At 40.2% G+C, this 15,710-nt stretch overlaps 1 protein-coding gene across 2 annotated transcripts in view; it reads right to left on the bottom strand.

The window, feature by feature from the left end:
* Nup58 (nucleoporin 58) overlaps nucleotides 1–14,773 on the bottom strand; it is a 54,659-nt gene extending 39,886 nt beyond the window's left edge. The window contains exons 1-7 of one of the 2 annotated variants that reach the window (XM_028870371.2): nucleotides 14,478–14,773; nucleotides 11,071–11,213; nucleotides 6,780–6,929; nucleotides 5,555–5,692; nucleotides 3,267–3,377; nucleotides 2,010–2,034; nucleotides 708–773 (exon numbers count right to left, since the gene is read on the bottom strand). In XM_028870371.2, the coding sequence (XP_028726204.1) occupies nucleotides 708–773; nucleotides 2,010–2,034; nucleotides 3,267–3,377; nucleotides 5,555–5,692; nucleotides 6,780–6,929; nucleotides 11,071–11,213; nucleotides 14,478–14,584 (740 nt within the window). In that variant the 5' untranslated portion in view covers nucleotides 14,585–14,773. The remainder of the gene's footprint in view (nucleotides 1–707; nucleotides 774–2,009; nucleotides 2,035–3,266; nucleotides 3,378–5,554; nucleotides 5,693–6,779; nucleotides 6,930–11,070; nucleotides 11,214–14,477) is intronic. The other variant, XM_037208488.1, reaches the window with a different exon arrangement.
* Nucleotides 14,774–15,710: the final 937 nt, after the last annotated feature.

The following is a 15,710-nucleotide window of genomic DNA, read 5'->3' as shown; positions in this document are numbered from 1 at the left end:
CTAAAAGAACAAAGAACACAAGTGACAGGAGTGGGGGTGAGAGCTAGAGGTGAGGAAGGGACGGAAGGAAATGATGGAGATGGAGATGGCTCAGCGGGGAACAGCAATATACTACTCTAGCAGAAGACCCAAGTTCAGTTCCCAGCACCCACACGGTGGCTCACAATCTGTAACTCCAGTCCAAGGTCCTGTTCTGAGCTGCACAAACTCCAGGCACACACACACAGTGCACAGACATACATACAGGCAAAACATTCATACACATAAATCTTCAGAAAAAAATTTTAAGTAAAAAAAAAAAATTTAAAGAAATCAAGATAAAAATGTCTTTTTTTTTCTAGAGAAAAAGAAGTAGATTTAAAATAAGCTGGACATAGTCTAATGTTTGAAAACTACAATTCACACTTTTTAATAGAATGATACTGAATTTTAATTCTTACTTTCCTCCCTTTTTTTTCAACATTATTTGTGTGTGTGCCTGCTAATTTTTATCAATTTGACATAGACTAGAGACACCTAGAAAGAGGGAACTCAATTAAGGAACTCCTCCATCAGATTATCTCATGGACAAGTCTGTTGGGCAATCTCGTTGTTGTTAATTAATGAGGGAAGGCCCATCCCACAAAGTATTTAGGAGAAAGATGTTTCCCCTAAACATACCCAAGAATCTTTCAAGTTTTATTTATCTAATCACACTTGGTACTTACTGGAGATTTTCAACATCCTGACAGATGACAGGAGGCAGGTTTTCGTCTTTCAGTGCTTTACTATCCCTAAAAAAAAAAAAGGCACACCTACATTAACGCCATCCACAAACGCATTAACACTATGCAGATTCTGACAATAAGTTGTATTTTCCTATGCTAAGAAATGAGAATATAACAATGTTCTCTACTTATATTTTCTTTGATTTCAAAGTCTTATAAATGATTTACTTGACTTGAAAATAATTTTACCAATTTATTTGACACCAACATTTCTTAACAAAGACTGGTATCCATTATAAATATTCTTAGAAGTATTTAAGTAAATGCCTGAAAAAAAAATCAGAAAATACTAGATTGAACGAGATGTTGAACTGTTTCTTCTGATTCAAAGATTCTATGATTGACATTCAATTAAAAAAATAGTAAGGTATTAATTAAAGAAAGCCTACAGCATTTTTCATGAGAAAAGAAACTCAACACAGTTTAGTACTTTATAACATAACCTTCATTCAAATGGGGAAAGACAGCCCTACTGATGTAATTATAAGTAACACAGGAAATAAATAAAACTTGGTAATAGAATCATTTTACAGTGCTGGCTGGAACCCCCAATATCTCTCAGATCCTCCATTCAAAACTTTCAAAGCTTTGAAGTTGGGGTTAGAGATGTTCAACTTGTTAATCTATATAAATACCCCAAATCTGAAACACTTCTGATCTCATGAATACTCAACCTTAACAGGTTAAAGCAATACATGTTTGTGAGGAGTGAAACTGACTATGTCCTTACAAATGATTCACTAACAGAAGACAAACTAAGTGGGCAAGTGGCAATAAAAATGATCACAGTGACTCTGAGTAAAACAGTGATCATATCCCAAGCATGCACATAATACATACACATGGAAGCTATTACCCTGGCTGAAGACACAAGGGAGTAAAATGGTACTAGTGCAGTAATTTGTGTATGTCAAACTGGTAGTGTAAGGGCTGCAGGAAGAACTCAGTAGGAGAGCACACACTTAGCCAAGTACAAAGCCCTGGGCTCAATACTCAGCACTGAAAAGACTAAAACTAAAGTATTTGTATTATTTAGGAAATGTCAACCACCTTTTCTGAAAGAAATGGCTTGAAATTTTCTTGATGACTAGTAATCAAAGATTTGACATTTCAGAGGTTTTCTGAAACATATATTTACTTTTGGTGAAAACTGATTTTTATCTTCTAAATGTATACTTTTATCTATACAATCTGCCAACAACTTAGTAATTAAACTATTTTAAAGTTAAATTTTAAACTTACTCTGGTCTTGTTCCTGTTTTATCACCTAGAAAATCCAAGAAGCTTCATGTAAAAATAGGTCATTTAACAACACATTAACACATTCGAAGTTCTAATGAACAGAAATGAAATAAAATACAAACACAAGTTTTCAACACCATTGCAATGTGATTTTCCCTGTCCTGAACTTGGAGGAAGAACACAGCATGATGATGGAGATCAGACACCAAGCAAACACCTTACAGAGCTCAGCTATATCTACTTTCCCTCAAGAAGAAACAACTCTATACGGTGCCTTGGCCGTAGTGTTTTAGCATGGCAACATGATAGTAATTAGGACATGCACTGTTTCTTTGACACTTTACTTTGGGGCTATAACTCTCGATACACAACATGTAAGACAGGCTACATTATCACAGACCCTCAGTAATACCACACTTACAAACACTTCCTGCGCCTACTCTTGCAGTTCCAATGTTCCTCATCCTTTAACCTCCACTTCCCTTTTATTTTTCCACACACATCAATCACTAAACTTGCTTTATTTGCTCACTCCCTATCTCATCTCAATGGCTCCTTTCACCCCCTCAAACACTTCCCACTCCTGCTTTCATGGCATACACATTTGATTATCTTCTTTTGTTCCTGCTCCCCTGTTCCTTTAGACTTTAGTCCTCTCTCTCCTTTCATGACCACAACCCCCTACTATGGTGATATTTTATTTGTACTGAAATGTGATTTTATTTGTATGTTAATAAATAAAGTTGCCCGGGGGTCAGAGCTATTAGCAAGCCATAGCAAAAGCTGGGTGGTGGTGGTGCATGCCTTTAATCCCAACACTCGAAGGCAGAGGCAAGCGGATCTCTGTGAGTTCGAGGCCAGCCTGGACTACAGAATGAGATCCAGGACAGGTACCAAAACTACACAGAGAAACCCTGTCTCAAAAAAGCAAAAAAAACAAAAAACAAAAAACTAACTAAATTATTGATAGAAACAAGTACTTCGAATGTTAGTTGACTAAGAGTAGATTATAAAACATACAGATCATGATCTTGATTTATAAATAAGCATTAACATTCACATTACTGTAGCTATGTAAGACATATACACATACAAATTTAAGCTATTTACAAAAGCCAATACTTTATGCTCAAATATGTGAAATTGTGATGATAATATAAACAAATTTAAAGGTGATCTTTCAGGCAGGAATTTTGAGTAGCCTGTAAGCTTCCTCGCAATGCTGTTACAACATGAAATCTGAGTAACACTACTTACTCTTTTTATCTGATGAGGTACTAAAATCTATACCACCAAGGCCTTCGTTGCCTGCAGTTGAAGTAGGTGCTGTAGTTCCCAAAGACAAGCTTAAAGCATTTTGTCCAAGACCTGTGAATGAACCAATAACACTTATCAACTTTCCTGACTTTAAAAGAATTTCCCTTTACTGACCAAAGCATGTAATACTTTAAGACCACAGATTTTCTTACTACCTGTTTTAGGAAAATAATATGAGACAAATCTGTAGCAAATGATTTGGGTAAATTTTGGTAATCTTGTTAGATTCAACAATATACCGAGTTTGGAAGCTGAGAACTTATTAAAAGACCTACAGGTAAACATTCTATTATTATTTATTTTTAAAACTTTTTCTGGGCTGGAGAGATGGCTCAGCAGTTAAGAGTACTGGCTGTTTTTCCAGAGGTCCTGAGTTCAATTCCCAGCAACCACATGGTGGCTCACAACCATCCGTAATGAGATCTGGTGCCCTCTTCTGGCCTGCAGGTGTATATGCAGACAGAAGACTATACATAATAAATCTTTAAAAAAATTTTTTTTTCTATAAAATTTGTTTCACATGATATATTTTCAGGTGAATACAATTTCTATTTGATATTTTGGAATTGTACAATTTTAAAACAACCTAGTGTGAATTCATAAGATGTATGATATACCTTAAATGTTAAATATTAAATACACATCATAAAAGGATGTTAAGAAGAAAAAAAAGCTTATTTTAAAAGTAAATAGCCTTTATTTTCTTATTTAAATCTCACCTCACTGGCAAAAAGGCTCAAATGGACTACAGTTAATCACAGTAATTATACTTAGAAGCCAATAGATTTTGTGTTGACAAACCTATTCTCCCACAAACCAATGAAGGCCTACACTGGTATGCCTGGTGCTTAGACAAAATGCTACCTGTTTTAAAAGCAGAAAAAACATGATTTGATTACTGAAAACTAGATTTAAATTGTGGCAATGACTAAAAAAAATAGTTAAATAAATATCATTATGCTAGGTAACCCCAACTCACAATTTGAAATATGAAACAATTCTGGCCCCAAGCACTTCATCAAAGTGATACTCCACCTGTAACTTTTTAAAGTCAATGGCATTTTAGGTTAGCACAGGCATCAAGTAAGCACGGAGTACTGTGTCAAGAGTCTACTAAGCAGTGCAGATTTGGCTGACAATCCTCTGCTTCCTGATCCTGTGGAGATACGACAAGCCAGGAAGATGCAAGCTCTTGCCACCACAGGCAGCACTGCCCAGGGGCTCTTCCTTAACCTCTGCTGTGCTCCCTGAACTGCACAAGTTGCTTCTATAGAATATTTGGTTACAGCAATAAGAAAAGGAAATTCAGAGCATTGGGAAGTTATAAATTGACCTCCTCTCTTTTCTATTGTATTTTCATTTTGCTATTATGGGAATCTATGTGAGAAATGTTCACATGCTTATCCTACAAGAAAGCATGAAGCAGTCATTACATATCTGGTTACTGGAAGATATTTTGAGGAACTATAAAACTAGAGAATAATGGCAAAAATAGTGAACACTCTAGATTTCTACAGGTCACCATGACCCACGTCTTGCCTTCCTTTCCAATTGCCTGGATCTTTTCCATTCACCTAATACCTCAACAGAAGACAAAAAATTACTAGTTTCTTTGGCAGAAAGCATCAGGCCATACTTTTTCACCTTATCCAACCAAAGTAAAAAGCTATTATAAATGGGCCTAAGAATACTATGCTTTTTATAATTAAAATATAGGTAAACGTCTCCTAATTGGCGAACTGTTAACCAGAAAGTCCTGATATTACACTCCTATGGGAAATAATTACACAATGTCTTCAGATAACAAGAAAGCTTTACTTCTCAAAAATGCCCTCTCCTGACTTCCCGAAGGAAAACCATACTTAGAAGCCAGGCTTACCTGGCTATAACATGAAGTTAAGATGTAAACCTCCCTTATTATAACTCCAATTAAGCAAATTTTACACTGAGCCACATCACCTACCCATGACAACGACTTAACTGACATTTATTTAAAAGACAAATTTCTGTGGAAGCTTTTGGAATCCTTCTTTAAATAGACTCACTGAGGAAAAAGGACAACATATTCTAAGATGTGGCTAAGGTGTCCACTTACATAGGAAAACCATTATTTTGGTTTTTATACTGAAAGAAAAATAGATTATTAGAAAAAAAGTGTTCTTCTTAACAAGCTAAAATAAATTTAAATGCAAGTATTTACTATTCTGGAAAAAAATACTAGCAATTACCCGATGTTGCTGTGTTTGCACTCTGGAAAAGTGAACCTCCCAAACCAGCTAAGGCTCCCCCTAAAGAAAGTCCTGTTGATGCTGTTGTAGTTGTGGCTGGTGTTGTTCCCAAGTTATTTAGAGTAAATCCTGTGGATGCTGAGAATGAAAGAGAAAGAGATGAACAAGCCTTCATATAAAAACAGCACTTAACACCACAGGAAAATAGCATATTCTCAAAAACAGAATCCCACTGATACATTTGAATCTTTGGGGAAACCACTTGCTCAAGAAAACTTTCAAAATATTCAGAATAAAGAGGAATGGTAGCTTCAAGGCAAAAACCAGGGTTCCTCCCCCTTAGTCCACTATTACAATAGTAACTGATTCTAGACAACAATAATTTATAATCCCAGGCAACAATTCTGCCTTTAAAAGCAAACCAATCCTGAGCCAGTTGAGTTTACAAATGTCTTTTTTGTTTGTTTGTTTTTTGAGACACAGTTTCTCCATGTAGTTTTGGTGCCTGTCCTGGGTCTCGATCTGGCTGCAAATGTCTTTGTATTTCCTGCCATAAACAATTCAATCACTCAAGGAAGAAACTGTGTTACTTTTTCCTGTCTCTTAAAGCCGGGCAGTGGTGGTGCACACCTTTAATCTCAGCAGTTGGGAGACAGAGGCAGGCAGACCTCTGTGAGTTCGAGGCCAGCCTGGTCTACAGATTGAGTTCTAGGACAGGTTCCAAAGCCACACAAAGAAACCTTGTCTTAAAGAAAAAAAAAAACAACAACAAACAAACAAACCAAAGATAAAACATCTCTGTATTTCAGTCCTCTCATCCTCTTTATTCAGAGTAGAGGCCATATTTCAAGATGGCCATAACTGCTTTAATGGTCAATGCTAACTTTTTTCCAGATAAAGTCTTGTTACATAGCCAAGCCTTGCCTTGAACTCTAGACCCTCCTGAGGCATCCTCTCAAATCATAGGTATGGACCACTAAGCCTAGCTCTACAAAGCCAATAGTTCAGTAAGACAAAACTGTTAACTAATTCAAATAAAAATTTCCCAAAGTACAGTTGTGTTTTTAAATGTTTTATGCTTATACAGCAAACACTTTATCTGCTGAACCATCTCCCCAGCCTGATGCTATGTTTAATATAAATGGCTTCTGATGTTCTCTCACTGGATACAAGTTAATGTATTTAAATTTCATTTAAATTCTGTTTTCTTCCCATTCTGTCTCACCTGCTGGAGTGGATGTCAGAGCAGATGAAAGCGTGAGACCACTAGCTGAGGTAGAAGTGCCAGGCAAGGCAAACGGTGTGGCGGATGCTGCAGGCTTACTGAATCCTAAACTGAAGCCTGTTGTAGATGCAGATGTAGTAGCTGGTGTTCCTATTTAAAAAAAAAAAAAAAAACACAACTCATTTTATCTTAATCATATAGATATTGTGCTGGTTTTAATTAGTATCCTTTTCTCTACTGCAAATAGGATAGAAGGATTTGCAGGTGTGAAAGAAAATATTTAAATTGGGACTAAATCATGGTGAATATAAAAGATAGTCCTGTGGGTGAAGAAAAAAAAATGCAAGATGGGTGTGTTGACTCACACCTTTGATCCCAACACTCAGGAGACAAAAGCAGGCAGATCTCTTATGAGTTCTAGACCAGTCTAGTCTACATAGTGAGTTCCAGGACAGCCCGAGAGACGCAGTGAGACCCTATCTCAAAAAACAAAAACAAACAAACAAACAAAAAAAAACAAATATGAACACAATCACATTTCAATTCCATGCCCAGAGTTACCTAGAATAGCATTTATTCCCCTTTACTCTCTTTGCTCTCAACAGAAAAGCAGTCCCTCCTGTTCCAGACTACACAAGCACCATTCTGTACTCCTGAAAATCCTCCTTCCTGGACCCCAATTCTGTCAGCACCAAGCTCTCTTCCTACTCCTGCCTGTAGATCTCCTTCCTCCATTCAGGTCTTAAGTGGACTCCCAGGGTTCTGCTGCTGCTTCCTCCACTGATCTCTCCACTTTCATCAGTCCAACTACAGGTACATGAATCTAACCCCAACTACCACTAGCTTCTTTATTTTACTGAGCAGTATCTCACTCACTAGCCTTGAACTCACAATGCCCCTGGTGCTTTAGCCTCCCTGCTGAAAGCATATGCCACCATACCCAGCTCTGAATCTAACTCTATGTCTACCTGAATCCCCACTGGTCAGTGGACTTTGATGTCCCTTTGACTCATGCATTTCACCACAACAAAACCTTGCTAAGTTAAGTCCCTGATCAGTCAATTCAATCACTCAAGGAAGAAATCATGATACTTTTTCCTTCCTTGCATTGCTTTAGTTCCAAATCTTATTAATAATTCTATTTCAAAAATACTGCTGGATTACTGGCACCTTCAAAAACTTTAGGCCAGCCACCTCAACAGTCTCTTAACCTGACAAGTCTCTTCCAATCTCTCATCTACTTTTAGTATCATCTCAGTTACTTTAACAGCATCTTAGTGTTGGCATTAACTTTTCTTTAGGAGACATGAACTAGTGTCTATTCATCCCAGATGGAAAGAACCACAAGAAATCATTGGTCGACAATGAGTTTAGTTGGGGAGACCCAAAGAAGTATGAGTGAGGGCTTATCTACAGGAGCATGGGCAACTACACCACTGAAAAAAACAGTCCTCTCTCCACAGCAACTAAACTGCTCGTCTACTCTCAGGGAAGGGCAGGACCCGAGGCCGGCATTTGTGAGCAGCCCAGTATAAGTGAGCCTTCCCTCTCCAGCCCAGTATAAGTGAGGGAAGGTTAGTGGATTTAATCTTATGAGTCCCAAGTAGGTGACCACACTTAACCTCATTTTAAAACAGCAAGAGCTAAGAGGATAGTGCTCTACAACATCTGGTAATTCTGTCCACCTTAAGGATCCCATAAGTCCTCAAGCATGTCTAACAGTCTAAAGGCCTGACAAAATACTGCTCATTCTTATGTGGTCTCAACCAGCTCTTTAAATAGCAAGTCTTCCTTCCATTTCCACCTCTGAATCCTAAGCTCCAAGAACAATATCTTTTTTTTCACATTCCCTTAGATCCTTTTATGATTATGTAACTTTGTATTTTTTTAACTGCTTTGTGTAAAATATCTCCCAACTCCAGATAAGCCTACTCTCTTTTGTCTTCCATGCTGCCATTTCTGTGTCTATTAGCACAGTATCAGACACAAGAACATGTTCATACACTTGCCAGTCTCTCCATGTCAGAGCTCATGAATGCCTTGTCCACGCACTTAATGGTTTTGATGTAATCATCTTCTTAGTACCATGTTCACCACTGCAAACTCAAGTTAATACTGAATGTCCAAGGCATGATGTATATGCAGGCTACGTAGTTCGGAAGCACTAATTGCATAAAAACTATTAAATGAAGAAATACAACCGACATTTGGGCTTTTCCTGGAGTTACTGAAAAAAGTCAGAAAGCATGCTTCTGGATTGCCCTGAGGACAACGGAGAGTTTATCACAAGGCACAGTGCTTTAAAATTGTGTGTAGATGGGTTATAAAAGAACAAGAAAAGTCTACTATTTGTCCTCATAGCCAATATTGTCAAAACAGTTAGGTAACGGGTAAGCAGCAACTCAGTAAAGTCTACCAATGATGACCTTAACCTCACACAAGACTTTTAACACACACACCCATACACTTCTCTTGAGACAGTCTCGCTAGCTATCCCAGGCTGGCCCAGGAGTCACTGAGTAGCCCACACTGGTTTTCCACTTGTGATCTTCCTGAGTGTTAGAACTATAGCCATGCACCTCCACAATGGGCTTTATCATCCCTTCACTCTTTCTATTTTATAGCCACCCATCATTTACTGCTCTCCAGACTGAAGAGAGGCTGACAATCTAGTTGTTCGCGTTCCCTAAGCTTATCACTAAAAAACTATTATGTCTTCAAGGTAGAAGAGAATCCAAAACTTTCATTAGTATATACTTTGTTTTTCATTTTGGCAGCTGCAAGGATTAACACACACACACACACACACACACACACACACACACAGAGGGCAAGTGCTCTTCCTCTGGGCTATGCCCCCAGCCCCATAATTCTGTAATGTTATACATAACTAAAAGCTTTGCTCTCAGGTTTGATAGGACAGTTAACATCTCAATTTTTAGAGATACAACCAGGGCTCAATTATAAGACTGCCCTATAGTTCAGTGCTTTTGCCAGACCTGGAAATGTAATGAGACATAAACTTCCACATCAAAAGCCATCTATGTTTAAAATACATAATACAAAGGCATCATATAGAAGCATTGTTTTGTATATACTAATACTGAATAGTTTTTAAAAAATAATTATGTGGAATCCAGACAAAGTTCTTTATAACTATTTTCTTTCCCCCTACTCTGAAATATTAGATGAGGAGAAAGCTATTCAATTCATTAGAAAACCAGAGTTTGATCTCTTCTCAAATATTCTTACCCAGAATTAATTCTACGGTTGTAGTTGTTATTCTCAGAGACAAACAGACAAAATTGAATGATAATGAAGATGACTTCCTTCTAGACTCCACCTTCAGAGACGAACACACTTCTAATAAGACAGATAGATACATGTATTCTATCTAGCAACAAACACAAGCATTTTTTCCTAGGGCACTGGTTTTGATCAAACAGGCTGTGTATAATTTGATTCAAAAGTGGATAAAATACAAGCCGGGCGGTGGTGGCGCACGCCTTTAATCCCAGCACTCGGGAGGCAGAGGCAGGCGGATCTCTGTGAGTTCAAGGCCAGCCTGGGCTACCAAGTGAGTTCCAGGAAAGGCGCAAAGCTACACAGAGAAACCCTGTCTCGAAAAACCAAAAAAAAAAAAAAAAAAAAAAAAAGTGGATAAAATACAAACAAGTATTACTTAGAACAAAGCCCGGGTGCAGATGGTGTGTGTGGGGGGGGGGGGAGGTTTATTCCAAGCAGAACCCTGGAACTGAGAACTAGCTCAGCAACCTTACTGGTTAATACCCCTGCTGTTAGAGCACATTTCATAAAGGTGTGCCCTACACACTGAACAGCCAATGAGAGGCAGCAACTGAGACCAAGAGGTTCTGGAGGTAGAGAATAAAAGGTAAATAAAAAAACATATTTGAAACATGTCGTACTAAAGCTACGAAGTACTAGAAACAAAAGCTATCACTCAAATGTGTACCATAAGTTTTCAAGAACTACACTTTTTTCTGCTAAAACAACTGTTTCAATATCAAAATTTAAAACAAATGCGTAAAAGTACCTTAGGCAACCTTTACTAAAGAAAAAAAAATACTGCATTATATAATCTACTACAAAAATCATCTTGATTCAGACTTTCAAGTGCTTGTCTAGAGCTGCTCCTTTACCCACACCATCCTCCAATTCTTTCCTCTTTTAAAGCTTTACAATTAGTAATGGCCACTTAAATAAAGACAGAAGGTGGAAACTGGGAAAGAAATATCTCATTTACCCTTGGGAACAAGAACATCCTCCTTACCTGAACTTGCTCCTCCTAGAGTGAACCCGGTGGAAGGCTTAGCTCCAAAGAGTCCTGTTCCAAAACCACTAGCAGAAGCAGATGTAGATGCTGGGGTGACAGAGCTTCCGAGAGTTCCAAAGTTGAGCCCCACAGAAGGTGTGCTTGTTTATTTAAAAAAGAAAAAAAAAAGTCTATAAAGGCTAGTATTTACTTTGGAAAAATAAAAAAAAATAACTGCCTAGGATTGTTTTCTCTCAAAACTTCTAAGATCCAAGAGATATTAAAAGGAATACTGCTAACAAATTCAAATACTTCCCCTTTCCTCCTTCAAAACAAGTCAAATGTAAAGTCAATCTTAAATATTACAAATTGAAACACACCTGAACCTGTTAGCTCTTTGGGAGGCTAAGGCAAAGGAATCACAACATCATGGCTGGATGGCAGAGTGAGTTCAAGGCCGGTCTGGGCAACTTAATGAGACCACATCTCAAAATTTAAAAAGCAAAAATGTGGCTTGAGATACAGTGCAGCAGTGAGCACGCTCTTCCCACGTGCACTGTTCTAGCCTCACTACTACAGAAACAAGGGACACACAGCCTGGGAAGGCAGAGTTTACAGCAATTAGGGCTGGCTCACAGGACAATCATCAGCAGGGTCACAAATATACCGCTCTGAAATTTTATCTGAACCCTAGGATATTTGAAATGGCCAAAGATGATTATTTTTCCTTTGAACTACCTGAGTACAGTTTACACTTCTGAACAGTGCCCACAGTTCCACAGCCACTCACATAGGCCCACATTCCAATCAAAGTTACTCTAGGTCTCTGCACTGCTATGCTACTCCATCACTGCTATAATACCATGTCCTCTGTTGAGACTGTATTCTCAGGAGAAACTCTTTACAGAGCTTCTGGAAACCTGAATAAAACAGCTAGTAAAAACAGGTCAATGTGAAAGTCAAAGCCTCTTAAGTTCATAGCAAGCCTCAGAGACCCATGTTTGCTACCGATGGGGGGGGGGATAGGAAAATAAACAGTTTCAACAATTTGACACCTCAAAAATCATGTAGGAAATTAATAGAGTTTATAACACATAAACACAATGGGAAATCTTAATACTCATGTTACATATTCATTACTTCCAATTCTGCCCTTTCAGAAAGCCAAAATCATGCCAGGCATGCTAACATGCCTGCAATCCCAGTTATTCAGAAAGCTGAGGCAGAAGAATTACAAGTTTGAGGCTAGCCTAGGCAATTTCCAGTCTCAAATTTATTTAAAAAGGTGCTTGGATTAGTGGCATTTGTCTGTAATCTTAGCTACTCAGGAGAAGCAGGGTTGTCAAATCAAGGCCTACCTGAGCTACAGACTTGAGTTCAAGGCCAACTTAGACTCTGAGATTACCATGAACTAAAAATAGAAAGAGTGCTAGGGATACAGTTCAGCAATGGAGCACTTGCAAACATGCAACATCTTCAGTTCCATGCAACATAATTCTTGGTTTAAAAAATCAAAAAGAGGCAGGGGCAAGGCTCAGAGGTGGAGGCTCGCCTACCAAGCACAAGACACAATCCACAACACATATGCCAAAAGCAACAACAACAACAAAAACAAAACCAACCACATGGTGATGGAGTACAGAGATGATTAAGATAGCTCCTATTTAACAAACATACTGTTTGCTAGCTAAATTAAGACAACCACAGTCCTGGTCAGAATATCACTTCAGGAACATCAATCCCACAGTCAGCTGGAAGAGCCATACAGCTTTCTGCACACTTGAGGAGCCCAAAAGGGGAAAGCTGCAATTCAAGCAGTAGCAATGTATACTTTCAATAGGGAAGCTTAAGTTAAGGAGCAGATGATGCCTAATGAGTGGTGGGTGGTGGTGACAAGGAGCTGCTCAAAGAGTGAGAACTTTGAATGAGTTCAATAGCACGAGTACTCCATTGTGTTGGTTGCCCACTGAGTTTAAACAAAAAGTATTTTTAAAACATATTACTGACTATAATTAAAACCAAGTAGAGTTATGTCAGTGTTCAGTTCTCAGCACCCGTCTGGCCTTTGTAGCATCTCTCTCTCACACACACACACACACACATACATACACACACACACACACACCCCACGTCCCCGATTTAAAATGTGGTAGCTCACAGTGGGCCTTAACTCCAGTCCCAGCGGGGGTTATCTGACACCCTCTTCTGGCCTCAGAGGGCAACGTATATGCACGTGGCACAGATGCAGGCTAAACACATACACATATTAAATAAAAATGAAATCTAAAAAAAGAACTAAGTGAGATAATACCATTAAAACGACAAACCTAAAACCAATTAATCACTCAAAAAAGAAAACAAAGGGGAAAGTTTAAAAAAAGACAGTATAGTGCCAGGCGGTGATGGCGCATGCCTTTAATCCCAGCACTCAGGAGGCAAGTCTCTGTGAGTTCAAAACCAGCCTGGACTAAAGGCACAAAGCTACAAAGAGAAACTCTGTCTCAAAAAACAAAAACAAACAAAAAAGACAGTATAGCACAGTGGCTTGTGTCTAGACAGCATAAGTAGTACAAGAAATCATATCCCAAAACATTATTTGCCTGGAGCTGTCTCATAGTACTGTTGTTTTTGATTTGCTGTATCGAATACGGGCTGGAAAAAATGAGCTTTCTTGGGATATTAAATGTCTAGCCATTTTAGTCTATAGCCACATTATGGTTAAGCTTCAGGAGATACCTCATCCTTCGAGTACAGAGTTCCTGATTTTACGAACGCTTTACAAGACACAGAGTTCTAACGATTAACTCCTTCACTGAAATGGTCTTCTGAAGTCCCTAGCTATACATCTGTCACTACCTGAATATATTACACAAACTGATGAGTATACTACTTAAACTTGTAGTGAAAGGAAACAATAATGCGGGTGGTTATAATACAAAATTCTTTAGGGTGTTATGCTAATCCGCATACGATATGAAATTACTACTAGTAAATGCTATAAAAGCTTAAAAAAGGCAGATTGGGTCCTCTGTGCACAAAGACTTGAAAATCTCGTGAAACAAAAATAATCACAAATTCAATGCACCGTAACGTTCAAAATCGTTAAATACTGTAATGAAATCTGAACCCATCAAGAGGAAATTTTTAATTATCTTCCTCCGATTTTTCTATTCCTAAAAGTCGGCAACAAGCTGTCATTCATTCAACGCCCCATTCTATCCCTGAGACGGATGCCAGGCCGCTTCCTGCAGTCGGGCCTCCGCGCGTCTGGGGACGGCAGAGCCTTGGCAGCAGAGGTCCCCAACCCCACCAGGACCGACACCCGGCGGGGGTCGCGGGGAAGCCAGGCAGCCTGACGGCAGACCTCGACAAGCCGAGCCTCGCGGGGAAGCCCCAGACCACGGAAGACTTGTGCACACGGTTACCTAGACGTGCCGGTCCCAAAGGAGAACCCGGTGCCTGTGCCGGTGCCTCCGGGGGCCACGGTGGTGGAGCCCAGAGTCCCAGACCCGAAGGAGAACCCCGTGGACATGGCGGCTCTGGGCGCGACGCCGTCAACAAGAGTGGAGAAACCCGGGACGCTTCTGTCCCCTCACTGCCGAGGCAGGACGCGCAACATCGCTGCGGCCAGGCGGGAAGTTCAACCTCAGCAGCTTCGCGGCGAGACCGGAGGAGGCGGGGCCACACGTGCACGCACGCGCGACGCAGCCCGCGCGCCGAACGTACCGGAAGCGCACTCGTCGCGCAGGGGACCCTGGGACCGGAGTGGGGGCGGTGCTAGCGTCGGGCAGCCAGGATGGACGCCCCGCCTACTCTCTTAAAGAGATAAGCACCCGGAGTGCCAACTGCTCAAGAAGTTCTCGCGGTAGTTCGTGCCTTACTTCCTGAATGAAGACCCCACACACACCCCACCACCACCCACAACATGTTGCTTCTGTCCGGACTCCTGCCCAAAACCATGCGAAAAAACGCGAGCTGGGAAGGACCTTGGTCGTCACCTCATATTCCTCCAAGGGGGCATCTGGGTTTCGTTGGGTGTCACTGCACCCGAGAAAAAAGGAGGGTGTCTACCTTCTGATGCTCCGAAAATCCACGGGTTTTAATTCACACACGCTTCCGAGCAGAGCCTTCCCTGGTGTTCCTGACTTGGGTGTGCAGAGGGGCTCTGGAGCGGCGTAGCACTCCCTGTCTCCGCTGCCACCCAGCCTGAGGTCAGGGGACACGGTGCCCCAGGTCCTAGTGGGCAGAGGGTATGGCGCGTGCCATTCTTGGGAACCTTCCCTGATGGCTGCTGCTTCGTGGTCATGTGGCTTTCCCACACCTTGGGCTGTTTACTGGACGAATTGCCAGGAGGACGATAAACGGACAGAAACCTGCGCTCTAAGAGATAGAATGTACCAGGGACCTGGAGCAACATGAGCGCCAAGAAAAGCTTCCTAGCGGTGGTCTGGAAGCGCTGCCATCAGGACGTGGCTCTTGTGGCTCTTTAGTTCTCCGTCAGAAATTGGCATATTGTTCTTGCAAGCGCTTTGCCTACCTTCAGGATCACGTTTAATGAAGTTGGTCCCATCGTTCCATCACTCAGATTTATTCTAAAGCACAATCTTTACCACGGAAGTACTTTGAACAAAAGCTCAGTAGCCTCTAAATCTAGCACT

This window comes from Peromyscus leucopus, chromosome 9 (genome assembly GCF_004664715.2).
Source record: "Peromyscus leucopus breed LL Stock chromosome 9, UCI_PerLeu_2.1, whole genome shotgun sequence".
NCBI classification, from domain to species: Eukaryota; Metazoa; Chordata; class Mammalia; order Rodentia; family Cricetidae; genus Peromyscus; species Peromyscus leucopus.
The sequence above is the reverse complement of the archived record's forward strand: the minus strand, read 5'-3'. Positions and strand labels throughout refer to the sequence as shown.